Source organism: Aedes albopictus, chromosome 2 (assembly GCF_035046485.1).
Source record: "Aedes albopictus strain Foshan chromosome 2, AalbF5, whole genome shotgun sequence".
Classification (NCBI taxonomy): Eukaryota; Metazoa; Arthropoda; class Insecta; order Diptera; family Culicidae; genus Aedes; species Aedes albopictus.
The window spans coordinates 298347505-298369657 of record NC_085137.1 but is presented as its reverse complement, the minus strand read 5'-3'; the positions used below and the strand labels follow the sequence as shown (position 1 = coordinate 298369657).

Genomic DNA, 22153 nt, shown 5'->3' with positions numbered 1-22153 from the left:
CACGCTCACGTTAGTCTTGTGCTGCAGTGCCGGGAAGGTAAGCTGGAACAACCTATAGCCATAAAGACACGTCTGGGGTGGACAGTATGCGGTGGAAGTGACGGCGAAAATGTACCGAACATGGTACACTATTCGTTCCATGTAGGGTCACGCGACGGTCATTTGGATGAAGACCTGCATCAAGCCATGAAGGATTACTTTGCTCTAGATAGTATGGGAGTAGCAAAGCCGAATGAAGTCCTACTGTCCTCCGAAGATCAACGAAGCTGTAGAATGTTGGAATCACTAACTCATCTCAACGGAGATCGATACGAAACAGGATTACTGTGGCGCTATGATGACATCCGTCTTCCAAATAGTCGACAGATGGCGCTTCGCCGGTATAACCTGCTGGAAAAGCGTATGGCGAAGACTCCAGAACTTGCCAAAGCCCTAGACCAGAAGATCGCCGAGTACATTACAAAAGGGTACATACGACGGTTATCCAAGGAGGAAGAAGATCGACCCGCTTCACGTGTCTGGTATCTGCCGGTATTTCCAGTGTTTAATCCGAACAAGCCGGCGAAAATCCGAATCGTATGGGATGCAGCTGCCACGATATTTGGAATGTCGTTAAACTCCGCCCTCCTGAAGGGACCCGATCAGTTGTGCTCGCTATACTCCATACTATTGCAGTTCAGGGAACATCCGATTGGACTCACTGGTGATATACGCGAGATGTTCCACCAGATACAGATCCGGGAACAGGACCGATCATGTCAACGATTTTTTTGGAGGAATGAGCGCGGAGAAACCACCGTCTTCGAAATGTGTGTCATGACCTTTGGTGCGTGTTGCTCGCCAAGCAGTGCGCAGTTCGTGAAAAATCTTAATGCTGAAAGGTTCATTGGAAGGTATCCTGAAGCAGTTGACGTCATCATCAAACGCCATTACGTGGACGACATGCTAGTAAGCGTAAAGACGGAGAAAGAGGCTATCACCTTGGCAAACCAGGTCAAATATGTACACTCCCAAGGCGGGTTCGAAATCCGCAACTGGATAAGCAACTCACCAGCGGTTATGCGGTCTTTAGGAGAGGATGAAGCGAAGATAAAGAATCTTGACCTTTCCGCTGAAATGGCAACGGAGAAAGTTTTGGGGCTGTGGTGGTGCACTGAGAAGGATACGCTCACGTACAAAGTAGGCTGGACCCGTTATGATGAAGTGCTCTTAGAAGAACAACGACGTCCCACGAAGCGGGAAGTGCTGAGAGTGCTCATGTCCATTTTCGACCCTCTTGGTTTGATTGCCCACTTTCTAATTTATCTTAAAGTCCTACTACAAGAAATCTGGCGTTCCGGAGCCCAGTGGGACGAGAAGATCAACGATAACCTTTTTTTGAAGTGGCAAACCTGGTTGCAAGTGCTACCTGATGTCGAAGGCGTACAAATACCTCGGTGCTATCATACACGAAATCCGGCCGCCTGTGAAATACAGCTGCATACGTTTGTCGATGCCAGTGAGAACGGGTTTGCTGCCGTATCGTATATGAGATTCTCAAATGGTGACGAAGTGGAATGTACTCTCACCACAGCAAAAACCAGAGTCGCTCCCCTGAAATACCTATCCATCCCTAGGCTTGAGCTACAGGCAGCGGTTCTCGGTGCGAGACTAGCACAAACGATCAGTGAATCCTTGTCCATTCGAGCAACTCAACGTTATTTTTGGACCGATTCACGAGATGTGCTGTGCTGGATTAACTCTGACCACCGTCGGTTCTCACAATTCGTGGCACACCGAGTTAGCGAGCTGCTTGACACGACCGAAGCCAGTGAGTGGCGCTGGATCCCTACGAAGGAAAATGTTGCAGATGACGCCACGAAATGGCAAGGGCGACCAGACCTCACCGTTAATAGTAGATGGTTCAATGGTCCCCACTTCCTTCTAAAAAGTGAGGCCTACTGGCCACGACAAACGCAGTTCAACACATCGACATTAGAAGAGCTCCGTCCACATGTACTTGCGCACATTCCAACTGAAATGCCGGTGCTACGCGTCACAGATTACTCTAACTGGAGAAGGTTGGTCACCGTGATCGGGTTTGTACTTCGCTTTCCGGATAACTGTCGCCGTAAACTGCAACATCACCCGAGCCGCACCGGTTCATTATGTACGGAAGAGATTCGAACAGCCGAAGAATGTATTATACGCCAAGCTCAACAAGACGCATTTCCCGAGGAGATTAATGCCCTGATGCAAAGTAAAAGGATTGCACGAAGCAGCTCACTTTTCAAATTAACTCCATTTATCGACGAAAGCGGGATGTTACGCATGCGTGGCCGGACTACCATCTGTCCGTTCATTGCCGAGGAAGCGAAGAATCCCATCATACTGCCCCGTGACCACCACACTACCACATTGATTGTCAGAAAGTACCACGACAAGTACCACCATCTCAACCAAGAAACCGTGGTTAATGAACTTCGACAGAGGTTCTCGATCTCCCGACTACGCACTGTTTGTGCCAAGGTTAGAAGAAACTGCCAGCGTTGCAAAAACGATAGAGTTGTGCCGAGCGCTCCGATTATGGCTGATCTGCCTGAAGCCAGGCTAGCTGTATATTCTCGACCTTTCACCCACGTAGGCATCGACTATTTTGGACCAATGGAGGTCGCTATCGGCCGTAGGGTGGAAAAACGCTGGGGAATGCTAGCCACTTGTATGACAACGCGGGCAGTACACATTGAAGTTGCACATTCCCTTAGCACCGACTCTTGCGTAATGGCCATCCGTAACATGATCGCTAGACGTGGAGTTCCCCGATATATATACTGCGACCGCGGGACCAATTTCGTTGGTACAAGCAGGGAGCTGAGCCGCGTCGAAAAGGAACTCGATCATGAAGCGATGATGAGAGAGTTCGCCAGATCTGAAATTGCTTGGTCTTTCAACCCCCCGTTGTCGCCGCACATGGGAGGATGTTGGGAGCGCCTGATACGCAGTGTAAAGAACAGTTTGAAGTCCTTGAACCTCCCACGTCGACCATCAGATGAGATTTTGCGTAATGCACTGACCGAGATTGAGAATACGTTAAATTCGAGACCACTCACCCACATTCCGATTGACGATGATGCCGCTCCAGCACTCACCCCCAACCATATTCTGCTGGGACACTCCAGCGGGGCAAAACCACTCACCACGCTCGATGACAGTTTCACCATCGTACGTCAATGCTGGCGCACTTCTCAGGTCATCGCCAACCAATTTTGGAGACGATGGATTGCTGAGTATCTACCGGAGATAACTAGGAGGACAAAATGGTATGTTTCTAGTGCATCACCGATTAAGATGGGTGACATCGTCGTTATCGTGGACTCGGCCTTCCCTCGTAATTGTTGGCCCAAGGGAAGGGTAATAGCGACACGCCCAGGACGAGATGGAGTGGTACGGTCAGCTACAGTAAGGACGTTGACTGGCGTCTACGAGAGGCCGGTTGTCAAGCTAGCTGTATTGGACGTTTTACGCGAAGAGATGTAGACGACCAGGTCGACCTACCCGGGGGAGTGTTGGCGAACCCACTGTTGCCAGCGCTCACCTACCATACAGCAACCCTGAACCACACATATGTCAGCGTACACCGATATGACAGGTAACATCGACGGCTGTCAAACGGTGAGTATGCGAAGAAAGAACATCCAAATCAAAACAGTGAGTTAGCGAAAAATTAGCTCTGAATTAATTTGTGAATTTGCCGCATAAAGCTAAGAATTTTATAGTTGTAATCGTTATAAATCACACAAGGTAATTTTGAATTAATACTAATGTGCATAGGAATAATGAAATCTATGTTGAACACGAATTAGGTGTAGTTATCTAATCCAAGCGGATGCTGGTTCTAACCTTAGCCTTGTTGGTACCAATCGTATTTCTGCATACCAACGGTAAGATATATAGGAGTTGAATTTGTTGAATTTCTTCCAAATGATAATGTTAAATGAACTATCTAGTATCCCTAACCGCTGAAACGACTACGACCCGAAGACGATCTTGACTAGCTAGAGGAGACTAAACGTAAGTCAACTAAAATTAAGACAAACACAGTACAACTAGACATTTACGACATAATCTATGCTAAATCATGATGCTATATACACCGAAACTATAACTAATCCAATATGTATGCTTGTACGATCATTGTTCCTCAGGAAAATTATAACCTACCGCATTCCTACGTCACATTCTGGTGTTTTATTCGACGGTGGTTATAGTCTTGGAAATTAACCCTTGCAGTCCTAGTGCCGGTTGGTTCGAAAAACCAACATCCGGCTTGTACATGGAACTAGAAATCAACCTAAATATAAAGACCGTATTCGATGAAGTTTGAACACAGATATTATTGTATCACTTTTGATTGCATTCGCGAAAACAGCTATTTTTTTGACTATGAATAGTATTTTATGTTTTAGCTAATATTATAAAGTTTTCATTAAAATCGGTTTAGTATTGGCGCAGGTATTGTCGATGTCATAAATTGAGACTTTAGAAAATTTGGGCACCCATTTAAAAAAAATGCTTAGGCTATAACTTTTTTGTTACCTCGTCAAAACGTTTGAAAATTTCATTCAATAATCTTTACATAGTATCAAATAAATGGTAAAAATTTGACCAAAATCGTTCAGTACTTTTTCTAATAAATATTAAAAGCTCAAATCGCATCAAGGTAAATTTCAAGCACTTTTTCAACAATTTTAAGTTTTGTATGCACCACTATTTTAACTGTACGTACAACTGTCACAACTGTCAAGATTCTAATCAAAATGTTATACCGTAAAACCTTTATAAAAACTGATTTTAGCCAATATTTGAGCCATATTGCTTGAAAACTTCCGAAGTTAAAACTGTTTGAATGTCACAATACTAGATAGAATCGAATGAAAATTTCACACAATATTCCTACATGTATACTTTACATACAGAATGATTTTCATTGAAATCGATTCAGTATGTTTGGCCCCAGAATTGAAACGGCAAAAAGTGATATTTTCCTAAATGTTTGTTTGCCCAACATTCTCAAATGGCAAGTTCCTTGTTTCAACGATATCTCCGCCAATACTCAACCGATTTTGATAAAAAAAAAATGTTATTAGCTAACCATAACATACTGTTCGTGATCGAAAAATAAGCCATTTTTGTGAACACTAACAAAAGTTAGATATAATTTTCCATATTCAAATTTCATCGAAAACATTAGAGACTGAGTGTTTTTTTCACTAATATCGGCTCTTCTGTTGGATTACCCTAATTTTGTTTGGCTAAACCGCGTTAAACTATGAGTGAATAGTTTCCGTTTGATCCCGGCAGGAAGTAGCAACCCAATGCAAAATTGTTTCTGCTCAGCACCCTAGTGGGTTCAATTAACCCACTTTACGGAAACCACAAAACCCAAATTTGGCTTCTAGCACATTATCGACTAGGTCGCTGCTTCTCGCTTTGTTTTATTGACAACATTGCTTATTTATTTTTGCGTTTTTAAAAAAATAATAAACAAATAAAGGAAATTGATTGGAATCTGAATCAGTTCAAGGAATGCTGTACAATAAACCGGACCACATGGCTAAAACAAAGGCTGTCCAATTCTACCGGGCACCCCAGGATTATGCCTTTGCGTGTTTAGAGTAATCTGTAAAAATTTCATCTCAATCGGAGAAAAACTAAGTTGATAAGTTGAAATTTGTATGAGATTTTCAAATTGGATGATCTTTAATCCTTCGTTCAGTACACCGGTTTGTCACATTCGATTCCCAAGTGTAGTGTTACCATGCTTTGGTCGAATAGGCTAGAAGAGGTTCTTAAAATTTTTCATAAAACCAAACTAAAAGGTATAAGGTTTTATGACGGCTCTCAAAACATTTACAAAACTTATTGGTCACCACAATGTTACTTGGGTTTGCTTCAGAATGGGATATTCAGCAGTTGATACCATTACAAAAGTAGTGCACAGTATACCTTAATTTCAACACTAACGAGAGTCTAAATATTCAAAACAAAAATCAGCACCAAACAAGTACCATCTACAAATGTACATTCACCCGTCACCCAAAAAAATAAGTCCCACAGAAACGCAAACCTTTCCGAAATCCCTCATACCATACCATCCGAAGCGATCAAGCGAGTGCATGCATAAAAGACAAAAAACGCGCGGAATCTGCCGGCTTTAGGCACGCCCTCGACCAAGATTATAAAAAATTACAAAACTAAAAATGCAATATGTGTTATGTTTCGTTTGTGGTGTCTTCGTGTATCGAGTTGAGATCGAAGTTGTGGAATTTGTACTCGTACACGTTGGAGAACCGCTGCTTGTCGGCGTTGGTGCGCCGCTGAGCGTAGGGACTGTTGGAGCTACCTGCTGCTCCTCCTCCTCCTCCTCCGATAAGGCCGCCAACGCCACCATAGTTCTGATAGGTACTACCTCCACCGACGACCACAGTGCCATTGCAATCACTGCCACCACTACCAGCTCCTCCCGCATTACCACTCGGCGACGAAACGAAACCGATCGATCCGAGCGTCCCGGTGCTGATTACGCTGCTACGATTGCTGTTGGCGCTCCAGAAACTCTGGCTAAACTGGCTGAACGACGGCTGCGGAGATATGGGATTCTGAACCCCCGGGGAGACATGCCCAGAAGACTGTGGTGCTTGCAGTTGCTGCTGATATTGTTTCTTGTAAAGTTTATAGGTTTTGTGATGGTAGTGTTTGGAAGATTTCTGAAGCATTGGATCCAGCTCGCTACAACTGGGACTAGCGCAACGAGTCCGTGGACTACTGGGACACGTTTGGGGAAGCGAATTGGGATTCTGCTCAGACATGGTATCGTAGCTGTTCAGATACGACGAGGAACCTCCGGAAGGAAGCATGTTGCTCCGCTCAAGTGAGGAAGTCGTGGAAGTGGACGAGGAGGAGATGGTAGTGGTAGAGGACGAGGACGAATCGGTCATTGCTAGAAGGTTATTGTGCGGAGTAGGCGGTGCATTGCTGTTGAGGTTGTTATTGAGACTATTGGTACTGGAGTGATTATAGTAGGCTGGATAGTTCGAGTAGAACAGCTTGCTAGATGATTGTTCGTGCAATTGCAGGTCGTGAGATGACTTTCTACCAATAGCACGATTTTTATGATAGGGATACCTGGGCAGGGTAAAATTGATGTTAATATTGATTTGCTGTTGTTGCTGTTGCTGAAGCTGAAGTTGCTGCTGCGCATCGCTGCTTTGTTGACTCTGGAGAACCGCTGGAGAAACTTGCGGAACAAGTTGGTTCTGACTTTCGCTGTATGTATTGTACTTCGACTGAGGGGCAAAGTACTTGAAATTGGATGGTATCGGTACTGCCGGCAAGTTGCGTTGATGTAGCGGCGGCGGTTGCAAATAGCGCGGAATTTGTTGGTATGTGTTGGAGTTATTCGGGACATTATTGGCGGACACAGAAGTGTTGTGGTTGTTGATGGTAGGCGTGAAATTCGACAGATTCACATTGCATGTCGCGGAATGGTACAGTTGTGGTTGCGTATTTTGCGAAAGATTTACATAAGACAACGAGAGATTATTGTATTGTGATGGAGATTGTGACATTTGGAGGTGTTTAATTTGGCTACTGTTATTAATGCTATTGTTACTAGCTTGATTCGGGTTAGTCACATTCAAATTTGTTAAATTACTGATACTGCTAAGTGAAGATTTGATGGATGGCGACTTACCATTCTGTAAGTTATCGTAGCTTCGCTGTCGGAATACGCCCGCACTAGAGTTTTGCGTTTCACTCTGAAAAGAAGAAAAAATAAAACACATTTTATTGCTAAATATTCAAAAATGGCAAATACTATAATTAAGTGGCAACTTGTTCTGAACATGTCCTCAAACATTACATTTAATATTGGCCGGCATTTATTTATTTGATTAAAAAATTCTTGGTGATCTTGTCCCATCAATTTCAGCAGGATCATTTCTTAAGACTTCTTAAGAAATTCTTCCAACGAATTTATCCTCCACGAATTATGCCCAAATTTGAAGAACTGTTAAGAATCCAAGGTCGTATATCGTAAGGAAAGGTAGAATAGTAGGTATTCAGAATCGTAGATAGTTGTCTGTACTATTTAGTCATACAACACAAGACATCCACTACAAAAACTCTGGGTCAGTTTTTTTATGTAAGTGTTAACGGATGAGTCATTCCAAAATGACTAACATGAAACACATCCGATGTGACACAATAGGTTTCTGTTTTAGTGTTTTCAATAAAAGATTATTCCTTCAAAATCTAATGTCTAAGTAAGTAGCTAATAGCCAATCTAACACCTACCTCTAAACTGTACGGCTTGTTCTGTGCATCCATTCCGGGTTGTATGACGACCAGCGGTGGCACCGGTGCGCTATTGTATTTGTCGGGTGCCTGCATTTGCGTTCGATACTCGTCCGTCACTATCCCTCGCCTGGTGGGAGCAAATCGGAAATCGCAAAAACGTGAGAAATGGCATTTTAAAGGGACTTTACTGAGCACAGCACCGCTAGATGCTTTGTTTTTCTCGCAGATTAGCTGGCTAATAATTACCTATCAATTAGCGATGGTGTAATCGGGCCACACAGAATGTGAAAACAGTTCAAGCAAATGTTTCCCTGCGAGTAGGGATTGATTGCCTGTTGGCCCCCTTTGGAGGTGAAAGAACCTTTGATCTGTTTGGAGTAAAGGGTAAAATTAATAAGATAAACATTGCTTCATCACTGCAATTCTTGCACATTCCGGGATACGTACATCTTCATTCGTTGTCTGATCGCTGGTGGTTAAGTAGGTGTGGAAGCCGGCCAAGCCGATCACGGACCACACTGAACAGAAACAAATTACCGCTATTATCACACTGAATGGAGTCTTTTTGACAATGTCAAAAAATTGATCCTCGTCTTTGAATACTAAAAATGGAGAAAAAGAAGGTAAGATATTTGAAAAGGAGGCAAGATTTCGTTTGGTTACTTACACAAAACTATATGCGTTGTTGTACAAGAAAATATAAATACTGCTAAGAACGCGAGAGAGACGATAAACATATAGAAGAAACGATAGTTTCGTTTTCCCACGCAGTTGCCCACCTAAGGATAGAAAATTAAAATTAACATAACTTCAAACTTCCCCATTCCACACGATCGTCGGCATTTTCAAAGTGAAAATGTGAAAAAAAAAACTTCATCATGTTAAACAAAGTTGTGTCATATTTTTGGGATTAACTTTTGAAGGAATTATTTGATAAATGATGAAAAAATTTATCTCCTCTATCATGCAGAAAAACATTGCCGAAAACACTTCTGGTCTATGTCTATGTTTTGAAATAATTGACATACGTATACGATATTCAATAAAAACGACCACTTTGAATCTTGATAACCTACTAAATCCTTTAAATATATGCAGCAAGAAATTTCCAGAACATAATACATACACCATTATTGCCACATTTTCACACCGAAAAAAACGACGATCGTGTTTTTTCCGATTTCTTCCACTGTGCGCACCAACGCAACGTACCCATGGGCAGTGATGATCGAACCGATCAACGCAATTATCACATAAACTACAGTGCGAAGCTCGCGGTGGTCGGAAAATTTTACACGTGAAGCAGTATTTCAGCTTCACCGTTTGGCCTTTCACGAAGACCTCCTTGGTGCGCGGAGGTGGCCGGTAGGTCGGACTGTTCAGCGAGTTTGGCACTTCGATTTGCTTCTCGATGTAGGCGGCTTCGTCCTGGGAAGCTCGCGGAATGATGCCCGGATCGCTGAACGATGTGCGGAAGAGAGAACTCATCGTGAACACAAATAGGATGCCACCGATGATCGGAATAGCCGGCGTTATCCGTTCGGCTAGGAAGGGACAGCTGTGAGGATAAATGAGATAATTTTTCAGTTCAGTGTGAAAAATATGTTTTTTAGATCAATGATAAAACTCACTCAAATGCAAAGAACAGTCCGCTGGTCCCGGTTATGAGCACTACAGTAAAATAAAATACTCCAGAGTTTGGCGCCGTCATCAGGTACCCGTCGCAGTAAAATTTGTTTCGACCAGCGAAAATTTCCCATTTTTTCGTTACTTTCTGACTGGGCACCATCATAATAGTACTTATCTCTTTCTCTCCTGGCAATTCGAATTTCTAACTAAATTTGTACTTTCTTCCTTTTACCGTCGTTGCCGCTTAGTTTTGTTTGAAGCACGTACTCATCCAGAATTGGGTCGATGATGTTTGATATTTCGATTGTTTTTGCAGCTTGGCGAACTTCTATAATAGAAAAAAAAAACAATAGTTAGTTTGTTGTTCATATCTAGTACTCGAATATAACATAGAATGCAATAGTTTTGCGTTCATTTTTTTTCAGCGAACTACATCGTGCGAACATCGTGCAATAATAATGACAATTTCGTTGATACATCTAGAATATCCATGGATCCCTCCAAGAATTCCTACAATTTTTTTTTCAGATATTCCCCCAAGAAATCCTCCAAGGTTTTCTCAATGCATTCATGAATTCCTCCAGGCATTCCTCCAGAGATGCCTCCAGAAATTACTTCCGGAATTGTTCCTAGAATTCCTACATAATTTTTTCCATGAATTCTTTAAGGGATTTCTTCAAGGATTGTTTCCAGAGATTCGTACAATAAGTCCTCTAAAGATTTCTACAGGAGTTACTTCAGAGAATCATCCAAGAATTCCATTAGGAATTCTCCTAGGCTTTGTTCCGAGAAATTTTCCAGGGAATCCTCCTTGGATTCTTGCAGAGATTTCTCTAGGATTTTTTCAGCGATTCCTCCAGGAATTCCTCCAGATATTCCTCCAGGCATTGCTTCAGGGACTCCTAGGATTGCTTCAGGAATTCTTTTTGGTATTCCTACAGAAATTCATGCAGGCATTCCCCCAGGAGTTAATCAAGGAGTTCCCTAATAAATTATGTCAGCAGTTCATCCAGGATTTTCACCATGAAATCCTTCAGAGATCCCTTCAGAAAACTTTTGGAAATTTTCCAGGAATTCCTCCAAGAATTCTTCCAGATCTTCCTTCAGGAATTGCTGCAAGGATTTCTCCAGGAATTCCTCTAAAAATTCCTCCAGGAACCTATTTAGGGATTTTACGATGGTTTTCTCCATGAATTTCTCCAATGATTCTGGAAGGAATCCTTCAGAAATTCCTTTGAGGATTTCTCAAGGAATTCCTCCAGAAATTTCTCTAGAAATTCTTCCAGGAATTTTTCAGCGGATTGATTTTCAGAATTTTTTTCCAGAGGTCCTCTACAGATTCCCCCAGAAATTCATTCAGTAATTGTTATAAGAATTGCTCCAGCAATACCCAAAGGCATTCCTACAAGATTTCATTCAGAAATTTCTCCAGGAATTTCTCCGGGAAATTCTCGAGAAATTACCCCAAGAATTTCTTCAGAAATTCCTCCAAGAATTTCTCTAGGAATTTGTCCAGGAATTGCTCCTTCTGAAATTATGTCAGCAATTTCTCCAGGATTTTCTTCAGAAAATTTTCTGGGGATTTTTTCAGAAATTGTTCCAGGAAATTCTCCAAGAATATCCACAGGAATTTTTCAGGGATTCCTCCAGGCATTTCTCCAGGAATTTCTCCTGAGATTCCTTCATGAATTGCTTCAGGTATTCCTCCAGAGATTTCTTCACGATTTTTTTTTCAGGGATTTTCCCAGGGATTCCTCCAGGAAATCCTTCGAAGATTCCTATAGGAAATCCTCTAGGGATTTCTTCAGAAAATATGTCAGGAAATTTTCCAGGAATACCTTCAGAAAATTCCACCAGGAATTACTGGATTCTCCAGCAAGTCCCACAGGAATACTTGTAAGAATTCCTCCGAAATTTTATCAAGGAATTTCTCCAGAAACTCCTCCAGGAATAACCCCAGGATTTTTTCAGGCATTCTTTCAAAGATTTTCTCCATGAATTGCTCCTGGACATCCTTCAGAAATTATGTCAGAAATTCCTCTAGGAATTCCTCCAGGTATTTCTCCAGAAATTTCTCCTAAAATTTCATCAGCAATAGCTTCAGAGATTCCTCCAGAAATTTCTTCAAGGATTTTCTCAGGGATTCCTCCAGGAAATCCTCCGGAAGTTCTTCCAGAAAATCCTCTAGGAATACCTTCAGAAATTATTCCAGGAAGTTCTCTAGGAATACATTCAGGATTTTTTCAGGGATTTCTCCAGCTATTCCTCCAGAGATTCCTCCAGGGATTTCTCCACAAATTTCTTCAAGGATTCCCCCAGGGATTCTTTCAGGAGTTCCTTCGAGGATTTCTCAAGGTATTTTTTTTTTTCAGAAATAGAAAAATAATAGAACTAGCAATCTGCTTGAAGTCGTCTGGAGATTTCTCTAAAAATTCATCCAGTAATTGTTGTTGATAAATTTGAAACAAGAATTTTTGCATTGAGAAGGTCCGTAATGAAGGTTCTTGATCAAATATTCCAGTGAAAATTACTTCTACTAATCGAAGAATATCTTTTCTTAAAGACACAGTAACTTCCATTGTGTTTGGAACTTGAATATTTAATTTGTGAGTTTTTTTTTTGCTTTTCTACTATGCTGTATTTTTTTACCACTTTGCGCAACTTCAAATTTTAATCATCTAGTTTTCAGAGCCCTATCTTCTAACTTTTACTAGAAACATCAACAAAGTTGGTATTATTTGCTTCGTTAGAATGTTTACTATAAGAGCTTGAAGAAACTTTTTTTGATATTGTACTCAAATTGAAATGACAGTCAATCGTTAGTTACTTTATAATTTCTGAAACAGTCTATATTTGAACCTGTTGGACACGAATGCCAACTTGTTTGGTGAAGTATCTTTAATAAAATATAATAATATAATATTTGACCCTGTGTACTTCAGGCCTTAGTTTTCTTAATGTTTCCTAACTTTAAAACCATTGTTTTTTCCTTCACTTGAAAAAATGTGATATGAATTGTGTAAAAAAATACAATTTGAATTTACAAAAAAAATATCTGGGATTATCCCTAATGTTTCTCATTTTATTTCTACTAGAGTTTCTTCTGAAAGTTTTTCATGACTGTCAAGAAAAAAAAATGCAAGAACATCTTTCTAGGATTTCTCCTGCAGTACCTTCTGGAATTGTGGAAGAAATTTCTGAAGTGATCGTAGAAGATTTCTGGTAGAATTCTACCAGAGATTTTCCAAGGGAATACATAAGCAGAAGGAATTCCATTAGGAACACCAGGAGAACGTCGAAAAGACAGTCCAGAAAGAAATATTTGGAAGATTTTAAAAGGATCTTCTGGAGGAAACGGAGAGGACACTTCAGGAAGGATTCCTGGAGGAATTCCTGTGAAAATCTCAGAAGAATCGTCAGTTATTTCTTTTGGGAATTATTCTGGAGCTCCCCCAGTAGTTCTTTGTGGATTTTCAAGAATTAGTTTTGGTATTCTTCCAGATATTTACTCTGGGATTCTTCTAGAAGGTTGTTCTCCGTTTTTTTTTCAAACAATTTCCTGTGCTATTGTTTTCGGGAATTCCACTTGTAAGATTCTGAGGTTCAAAACAATCGTTTGGGGATCTTTGAGAAGTTCTTCCTAGGATTCTGCAATTAATTCCTTATGCGATCCACGCTATGTCCAAAGGGAAGTATTATGAAAATCGAATGCACCTCGAATGTTATTCCCTAGGATCGTAGCTTTGGACCTCTAGTTACAGAATCTGTGCGGTTCAAAAAAATCATCTTGGGTCTCTTGATATTTTTTATTTTTTCCTGTTTCCCATACAAATATCGAAAAAAGTCATTTTAAGGTCAATTTCGTCTCATATAAAAATGTATGGGAAAAAAAACCCAAGATGGGTTATTTTAAAACACACATTTTCTGAATCTAGAGGACCAAAAATATGGTTCTAGCGAATAAATTTTGAGGTACATTCAGTTTTCATAATACTTCCCTTTGGACATAGCATGCGATCCTTCATCAAGTTGCTTCGGAGATTTCTCCTGAAGATGCTTTTGAAATTCCTTCAGCAGTGCATCCTACACTATTAGAAAAAATCACCGACTTCGGTCATATTTACCGAAATCTCACCCGTTAAGTTTGTTTTACAGGAAAAACAAGAAGGTTTTACCGAAATTTGATTTTTTTACAAATTCTCGTTAAAAACCCATTACCGAACGCTCAGCAGTTGAGATTTCGGTAAAAACAATCGAACGCGACAAGCTGTGTAGCATTTTCCTAGAAGTTATCTATGGAACCTTGAAGGATTTAAAGGAAGAACATACGAAGAGTCTACTGGAGGAAACCCAGAATAAAGTTCAGTGACTCCAGAAGAAAATCCAGTAGAAAGCTAAAAATGCTCCTTGATGAATAAACTTTTCCAGAGAGAAGTACTTTCACACTTAGAAAAATCACCGACATCGGTAATGTTTACCGAAATCTCAAACGTTAAGTTTGTTTTACAGAAAACAATCGGTAACGTTTGCAACGTTTACCGAACTTCTTTAGAGTTTGACAGGTAAACTATAAGATTTTACCGAAATTTGATATTTTTTTTACAGAATTTCGTTAAAAACTCGTTGTCGTTACCAAACACTCAGCAGTTGGAAATTGCAGAATAAATTCCTGATGAAAACAAAAACAAAATCAAGATCTGGCAGAATTCTAGACGGATCTCCAAGTGTAGAAGAATCTCCCTGAAAGAACTCATTGAGGAATCCCACTAGAAACGGGTGAAATATTCGGTGGGGACCTTATGCAGAGATCACAGAAAAAAATATCTGGAATAACTCCAAGTAATTCCTAAAAATAGTCTCAGAAACAATTCCAAAAGCAATACAAAAAGAAATTCCAACTGTTATCCCAGAGAGAACTTCGGAAAAAATAACAAAAAGAACCCCAGGAGGAATACTAGGAGAAAATCTATAGGAGAAACCCCTGAAAGAAACCCTTACCTCAGACGGATCCTCTACAGGACTCCTAGAAGAGATATCTAGGGAAATTCCGGAAGGAATTCGTGGACAATTAACTTAGGAAGAGAGCACGAAAGGAGGACCAGGTGATGCGAGTATTGTGGCATACTATTATTGATTATTTCTAATCGTAAATGTTATAAATGTAGGTATGTATGTACCTGGAAACGAACGACACTTATTTTTTAAATACCCTTATAAAGATTTGCGGGATTTTGGTTGAAGTACTACGAGTTAGTTAAAAAGAGAAAAAGCCGCAAATGGAACAATAGACAAACTTTCTCCTTTTATGGGCTTAAGTTTCGATTGACGATTATTAACCCTCTACTTCGCATGGTTGCTCAAAGTTGTGGGAAGTAAAGGGTTAACGAATCAAACATGTTCATATATTTAAATTGAAATGCGTACATTCATGTGCCCCAGGACTTTCAATTGTGTAGTTAATTCAGTTACATGTCGCTTGAAAGCAAAGTTGACAATCTGATTAATGCCTATAACTTACATTTGGGTGTTGCTCCGCTGTGGCTATCGTCACTGTAGCCGTCGTCTCTGTCGTTGAATTCCACAATGTGCTCCAATGAAATCATTTTTCGACCGACGACTACGGTGCCGTATGGCGATGTGTTTTAGGTTCGCATTAACAGTTTGTTGTTTTAATGTGTTTTTAACGTTTTTTTTTGTTTCTTTCGTTGCACGGAGTTTTCGTTTTCTGCTCAGCAGCGCACGCGACGCGGGTCACACTAGGGTAATGTGTTGCTCCAAGATGGACCGCGCGGTAGTTGTCAAGTATATGCGGTATTACCTCATCGCATCAGTCCGCAATCCAATGTGACGTCGGAAATGTTGTCTATGATTCGGCCGGACGCTGATTCGCTATGTACATTGTGAATATTTAACGTTGCGGCGAATGGAGCAATATGAACAGGGGAAGCTGGCTTGAGGATAGAGTGAGATCACGTGGTCCTGCAATGAGAAAGTAATGTACAAAAGACTTATTAGCCAAGGCATTTAATTCTGAACCAAAGATGTTGGATTTTTTTATTTGCTTTTGCTAAGTGTTGCGTTTTATCCCATGTGTGATTTTATGGCATGGAAATAGACTATCAACATGACAGTCTAATTATTACTCCTTTAGCAAAATTAATAGCATAATGTATGTGTACACTTGAAAAAATCAACGACTTTGAAAATATTTCATCGAAATTTTAATCGATGAATTTTTGAACGTGAAAAATCAGTAAAGTTAGTAACTTTTCACGAGCTTCATTAAAGTTTGGTAGAATCAATCGATGATAAAGATCACCAGTTAAAAGTGGTGTGTTGAACTGGTAGTACAACCTGGACACTGTTGGCCGTCTGACTTCAGCTAGATCGAGGAAGTGCGTACCGAGCGTCGGTTTATCAAACAGTAAAAGACGAAGGATTTATTCGACATTCGAAGAAAGACCAGAGTTACCAAAGAGGACCTTAAGATAAAATATCAGAAAATACAAATACGGTTGCCACAATGGCCAACTTAAACCCACGTTTCAAGAGCACTATTTAATCTTGAAATTGCGTAAACATATTCATCTGATTTTGATAATCAGCATCTTTTTGTAAGTGACCAAACCTGGACAAACATATAGGGGACACCCGGGGCGAAATGGACACCCCTGTTTTTGCCGAAACTGTTGACTTTTATATACTTTTAATGCATAAGTGTAAAGGAATAAGTCATTGTTCTATTTTTCAAAAGCACCATTTATATTCCTCCAAAATAACCAAAATATCATTGATGTTTTTCATATGGTGGAATTCTTATAATTTCGGAGCAGCACCAAATAAGGTATTACGAGTCCACTATAAAAACAAATGAATTGTTATCTACATGTATATGCAGGTTTAGCAATGGAGGAAATATTTTATTTTTGATCAGAATTCACTCAAAATAGCAATTATTATGTTGTTGTCGATTTAGGGCGAAATAAACACTGGCAATTACGAATGGATGTACGCGCATTGCATACTGTTATGAGTTTTAGAGAGTTTGGAAAAAAATCAATCCGATTATTTTAGCCTAAAGTTTATTTAATTAACTTTGATGATATGTAAACTCGTCTAAGATAGAGCATTATATCTGTGGTATTGATCTCCGTAGGCAAATTACTTAACGGATCGATATAATTAAATAATTAGCATAAAATTTGCAGGGGTGTCCATTATGCCCCGCTGGATGTCCATTTCGCCCCGTACCGTTCCTGCCAGCCCTAAAAAATAAAAGAACTACTGCCTGCTGTAAAATAAAGACATACTGCCTGCTGTAAATGATTGAAATACGTAGGAAACAGGCTAAAGTTGTAAGCCAACTGATAATATGTTAAGTTTTTCTCTGTTATACATGCCTAACATACTCATTTGCTTAGTATGTCCATTATGCCCCTAATCCCCCTACAGCGCGGTTCGAGGCTTCGTTCGTTAGATTTGTAAAGTTTGTAGAACTTTAGTAAGTAGTAGTGTAAGTTTTACAAACTTTACAAATCTAACGAACGAAGCCTCGAACCACGCTGTATGTATATGTTTATCCGAGCAAGATTCAAAAATGACTTCTTAATGATTCAGCCTTTTGGCTCGTGTATTCAGAAATTTCAACGAGCAGGTCGGAACAGATGACCTTCTCCGTTTAATCATCGATCACTCCGTTACTAATTACAACAGTCTGAGATTAGTAGTATCTACTTTGCGCGCAAGGATATCCGCAAGCCCCTGGAGATAGTACGGTAGCTGACGATATATCGCCTGAAGCTGGACGAGTGGATAATATACAGGGGATACTCAAAATAACTGGGACAGGTAAAATTTTCACTTTTCAAAAAATGTTCAATTCGTTGTAACTTTTCGAAAAAGGCATCAAATATTCTCATTTTTTTTCTGCAAGTTCATCAACTAGTTGTGTATCAGTGGTCAAAATTTGGAAAAGATCGTGCCATTCTACACGAAGTTATAAAGATTCTAGAAAAAGGTATAATTATTCGATAGCCAACTTTGAGCTGTTATATCTCCGGATTCAATGAACCGAATGCAATGAAATTTTGATCATTTATGACTAATATAACGAACTTTGAAAAACAGTTGACTTGATTTGAAATTATTAATTGGGTTTTTTTAATTTAGAAAAATTCAATAATTTTATATTTTTAAACGAAAGTGCAGCTTTTCCTGAGCCACTATGATTTTTTTCAGATTTTTAGAACTTTATTTTGATACCTAAAAACAATTTCAAAGAGATTTTTTCAAATGACCTTTTGACAGCTGGGCAACTGTTTGACAGCTCCGCCCAGTACAAAATACGACGAGGGGTGATTTGACAAATCGCTCCCATACAAACTTCAAACTGATTTTAAAATAGGTTCACGGGTACAAAAATTCATGAAAATTTGGATTTCGGCTCAGTTTGGTATGCAGATTCCGAATATGGAATTATCTCAACACCGCTAAAGAAGCCAATTAGAAAAAAAGTTATGGCGTTTTCATTTATTCGATGTTTTTTCAGTAAATTTATCTATTTTTCAAATGCATCCGATTACTTTTTTAATTAATGGCGGCTATTTGGTTGCTTTCCTTCGAAACATAAATATATTTAAGTCAATTAGAGGGAATTTATTTGAACTATAATTACTATCTCGAATTTTAAAATGATGATGAAGTTTTGGATAAATTGGTGTTATATTAGAAAAATAATGTAGTCGTAATAATTTTCTTTCGTCTAAAGAATTTTAAGTTTAGTCAAAAGTTTTTAATAGCTCATTATATAAGTCATAAATAGTCAAAATTGCATTGCATTCGGTTAATTGAATCCGGAGATATAACAGCTCTAAGTTCGCTATCAGATAATTATACAGTCAGGTTTTTTTTTACGCGGGGGATACGTACCGCGTAAAAAAAACTCAGTTCAAAATTCCAAAAACCGCGTAAAAAAAGTCTCACCTATTCTCGACGAATCATGCAAAAACAAGACGATGATTTTTTTTTGTATGGAGTTTTCATTTACGCGGCCGCGTAAATGAAAACCGCGTAAAAAAAGACCTGACTGTACCTTTTTCTAGGATTTTTATAACTTCGAGTAGAATGGCACGATCTTTTCCAAATTATGACCACTGATACACAACTAGTTGATGAGCTTACAGTAAATATTTGAGAATATTTGATGCCCTTTTCGAAAAGTTACAGCGAGTTGAACATTTTTTGAAAAGTGAAAATTTTACCTGACCCAGTTATTTTGAGCTGAGACGAGACTCGCGAAGTCTCGTCTCAGCTCAAAATAACTGGGTCAGGTAAAATTTTCACTTTTCAAAAAATGTTCAACTCGCTGTAACTTTTCGAAAAGGGCATCAAATATTCTTCTTTTTCTCCACTTTGTTATTTTTTTCTTCTTCCTATCTGTGTTGACATTATGTTTTGGGCTGGTGGTTCAAACACGTACGTGACCGCATCACCTCACATGCAGTGAGACTGAATCCCATTCACGCACAAAATTGTAATTGTAATTGTAATTTTTATTGAACATACGTAAGCCTGTAGGTAGTACCCTTTTTTCAGGTCAAGGAAAAACAACATTTTGAGTTAACATTAGGAGTGCAATAGTTACAGTTAATAATAACAGAATAAAAATTAATCCTATTCAACCTATTCTAATTTGACTTCTTATCTTTAAACACCTACATATCTCTACATACACACTTTAACGTCTATCTAGTGCTGCTTTGAATGAACTGATAGTTGGCAATTGTCTTATAGTTAAAGGAAGCTGATTCCAGTGGATTACACCTGCGATCAAAATGCTTTTTCTTTTTGTCGTTGAATGTTGTGGAATCAAGAATGTACAAAGTCTTTCCAGGTGTCCTCTTCTTAAATGCTGTTGTAGGTATGCAGGTAATGTTCCTGCGTATCCCTGACGTATGAAGCAGCTGATCCTGTTCTGGTAGTGAGTTTCCAAGTCGTGTCCTAATATTGTATTCCTAACTGCAGCTGTGGATTCACGCCGCCTCATGCTGTGTACGAAGCGAACAGATGCCTTGAAACATCGGTTCAGTTGGTCACGCAGTGCAGCTGATAGACCGGGATGGTATATGACGTCGCAGTAAGTAAAGAAAGGAATTATCACAGACTGCACAAGTTTTCTTCGAGTTTCCATTGTCAGGACGGAGGCAAATCTTCGAAACGTCTTCAGCGTACCGAAAACCTTCGCTGTCACGTCATTCACTTGCCGATTCCATTTCAAGTTGCAGTCCATTTTCAGTCCTAGATTCACCACGAAGTCGGCCAATGGAATGCGCTCTCTGCAGAATACGATGCTCGTCGCTGGTGTTACTGAACCTTCCTTGCAAAAAACTATTGCCTGCGTCTTCTTGGGGTTCGGGAAGAGTGAGTTCTGTTTCGCCCATCGTTCTATAATCTCCAGATTGTCGTTAATACTCGTGATAAGCTGATCTACGTCCCGAATTTCACCAGATATGTAGATCTGCAGATCATCAGCATACAGTTGATAATTGCAGTTCAACCCACGGGGTAAGCTATTGATATAGAGAGTGAATAGCAGGGCGCTCAAGCACGAGCCTTGTGGTGTGCCATCGAGAACCGGACGTTGGGAAGAAGTAACGTTTCCTATCTTTACCGCTTGAGTACGATGATCCAGAAAAGAAGAAAGGAGATCACATGCACCACCGGAGAAGGAGAACTCGTCGCGAAGCTTTCTTTCTAATTTGCGGTGATCGACGCTATTAAAGGCCAACGAAAAATCGACCAAAACCATAACCGTGCATTGACCGTTGTCGAAATGGTCATAGATGTCATGCGTAACTTTTGCAAGAGCCGTGGTTGTGCTATAACCCTTTCTGTAGCCTGATTGGTTCGATGCAAGGAAATCGTGATCGTTGGAGTCAACATGGCTAACAATTTGATCGAGAAGGATTTTTTCCAGAATTTTTGAGACGGCTGGGAGAACGCTAATAGGACGGAAATCCTTCGGTTCTGTCGGGTTGCCTACCTTTGGTATCGGAGTGATAACAGCTTTTTTCCAAACAGACGGGAAGCGTCTCGTGTCGATTATAGCATTAAACAGATGAACGAGTAACGGTAGCACGAATGGTCCTAACATCTTGATAAACGATACCGGTATGCCATCCGAGCCCGCAGCGTTGGTTTGAACCTCCATAATCTTCCTAGACACTTCATTGACGGTTGTACGACGGAAAGTGAACAGGATTTCACCTCGGTCCGTAGCAGTTCGATGTGCTGGTTCCTCTTCTGTTGGTCTGTCTGTAGTTGATAGAAGTCGATGTCCTTCGCAGAAAAAGCGGTTCATCTCTTCTGGGTCGGCTTGCTCGAACGATACGTTTTTCTTTGCGTTGTTATGTACGCCTTCACGACGTAGGTTGTTCCATAGCTTTTTTGGTGGAAGATCGTGGGCGAAATGTGTTTCCCCGTATCGTTTCTTCGCTGCTGCGATCAATGATGACGCTATGTTACGTTTCCTCACGTAGTCGTTCCATTGCATGTCATTTCTTCGCCTGTTCGGATTCCGTAGGTAGAGTGCGTGTGCTAAATCTCTAACGGAAATTGCCCTTTCGATTTCCGTTGTGATCCAGGGAGTTCGTACATCTTTTACAACTATTTCACGTTCAGGGGCATGCAAATCCATTAAGTTTTGCAGCTCGGTGGTTATTGCCTGGGCTTTGGCGTCGATGTCGTCAGTGTTTAGTGCTGCTCTGAAATCTATTGCTTGATAATCTGCTTGGAGCGCAACGACGTCAACGTTACGGAAGTTTCGAATTTTGATTCGTTGGGGTATTGCTTTTCTTATTTTAACATCAGAAATAAGGAACACAACCTCGTGATCCGAAATTGTGGAGGCTTTCGTCCTTGCTGTACGTATGGAACCGGGAGCGTCAGTGATGAGCAAGTCGATAGTAGTTGAACCTCGATCTGTAATTCTGGTTGGTGGAGTCGGCAAGATGGTGAGATGGAAAACATCGTGGATGCGGAGTAGCGCTCCTAGGTTCCTCGAAGGTAGCGGAGCCCCGACGTTAATATTGAAGTCTCCTATTACGAAGATTCGGTCGAATGCACAGTCCTGTACATCGAAGAGAAGTTTTTCGTACTCACGAGCAAAATGAGGGTTTGAAACTACTGG

The 22153-nt window shown here is 40.3% G+C and overlaps 1 protein-coding gene and 1 non-coding gene across 3 annotated transcripts in view; both read right to left on the bottom strand.

Moving 5' to 3' along the window:
- LOC115270285 (palmitoyltransferase app) overlaps positions 1 to 10299 on the bottom strand; it is a 32385-nt gene extending 22086 nt beyond the window's left edge. The window contains exons 1-8 of one of the 2 annotated variants that reach the window (XM_062852138.1): positions 9969 to 10299; positions 9550 to 9895; positions 9005 to 9116; positions 8785 to 8939; positions 8584 to 8705; positions 8335 to 8464; positions 7733 to 7796; positions 5365 to 7363 (exon numbers count right to left, since the gene is read on the bottom strand). In XM_062852138.1, the coding sequence (XP_062708122.1) occupies positions 6252 to 7363; positions 7733 to 7796; positions 8335 to 8464; positions 8584 to 8705; positions 8785 to 8939; positions 9005 to 9116; positions 9550 to 9895; positions 9969 to 10129 (2202 nt within the window). In that variant the 5' untranslated portion in view covers positions 10130 to 10299 and the 3' untranslated portion in view covers positions 5365 to 6251. Of the gene's footprint in view, positions 1 to 5364; positions 7364 to 7732; positions 7797 to 8334; positions 8465 to 8583; positions 8706 to 8784; positions 8940 to 9004; positions 9117 to 9549; positions 9896 to 9968 lie in introns of those variants that run through there. The other variant, XM_062852139.1, reaches the window with a different exon arrangement.
- A 5185-nt stretch (positions 10300 to 15484) lies between these two features.
- Positions 15485 to 22153, bottom strand: part of LOC109430602 (uncharacterized) — a 67822-nt gene continuing 61153 nt past the window's right edge. Inside the window, exon 3 of the transcript XR_009997793.1 lies at positions 15485 to 15945. This is a non-coding gene — a transcript (uncharacterized LOC109430602). The remainder of the gene's footprint in view (positions 15946 to 22153) is intronic.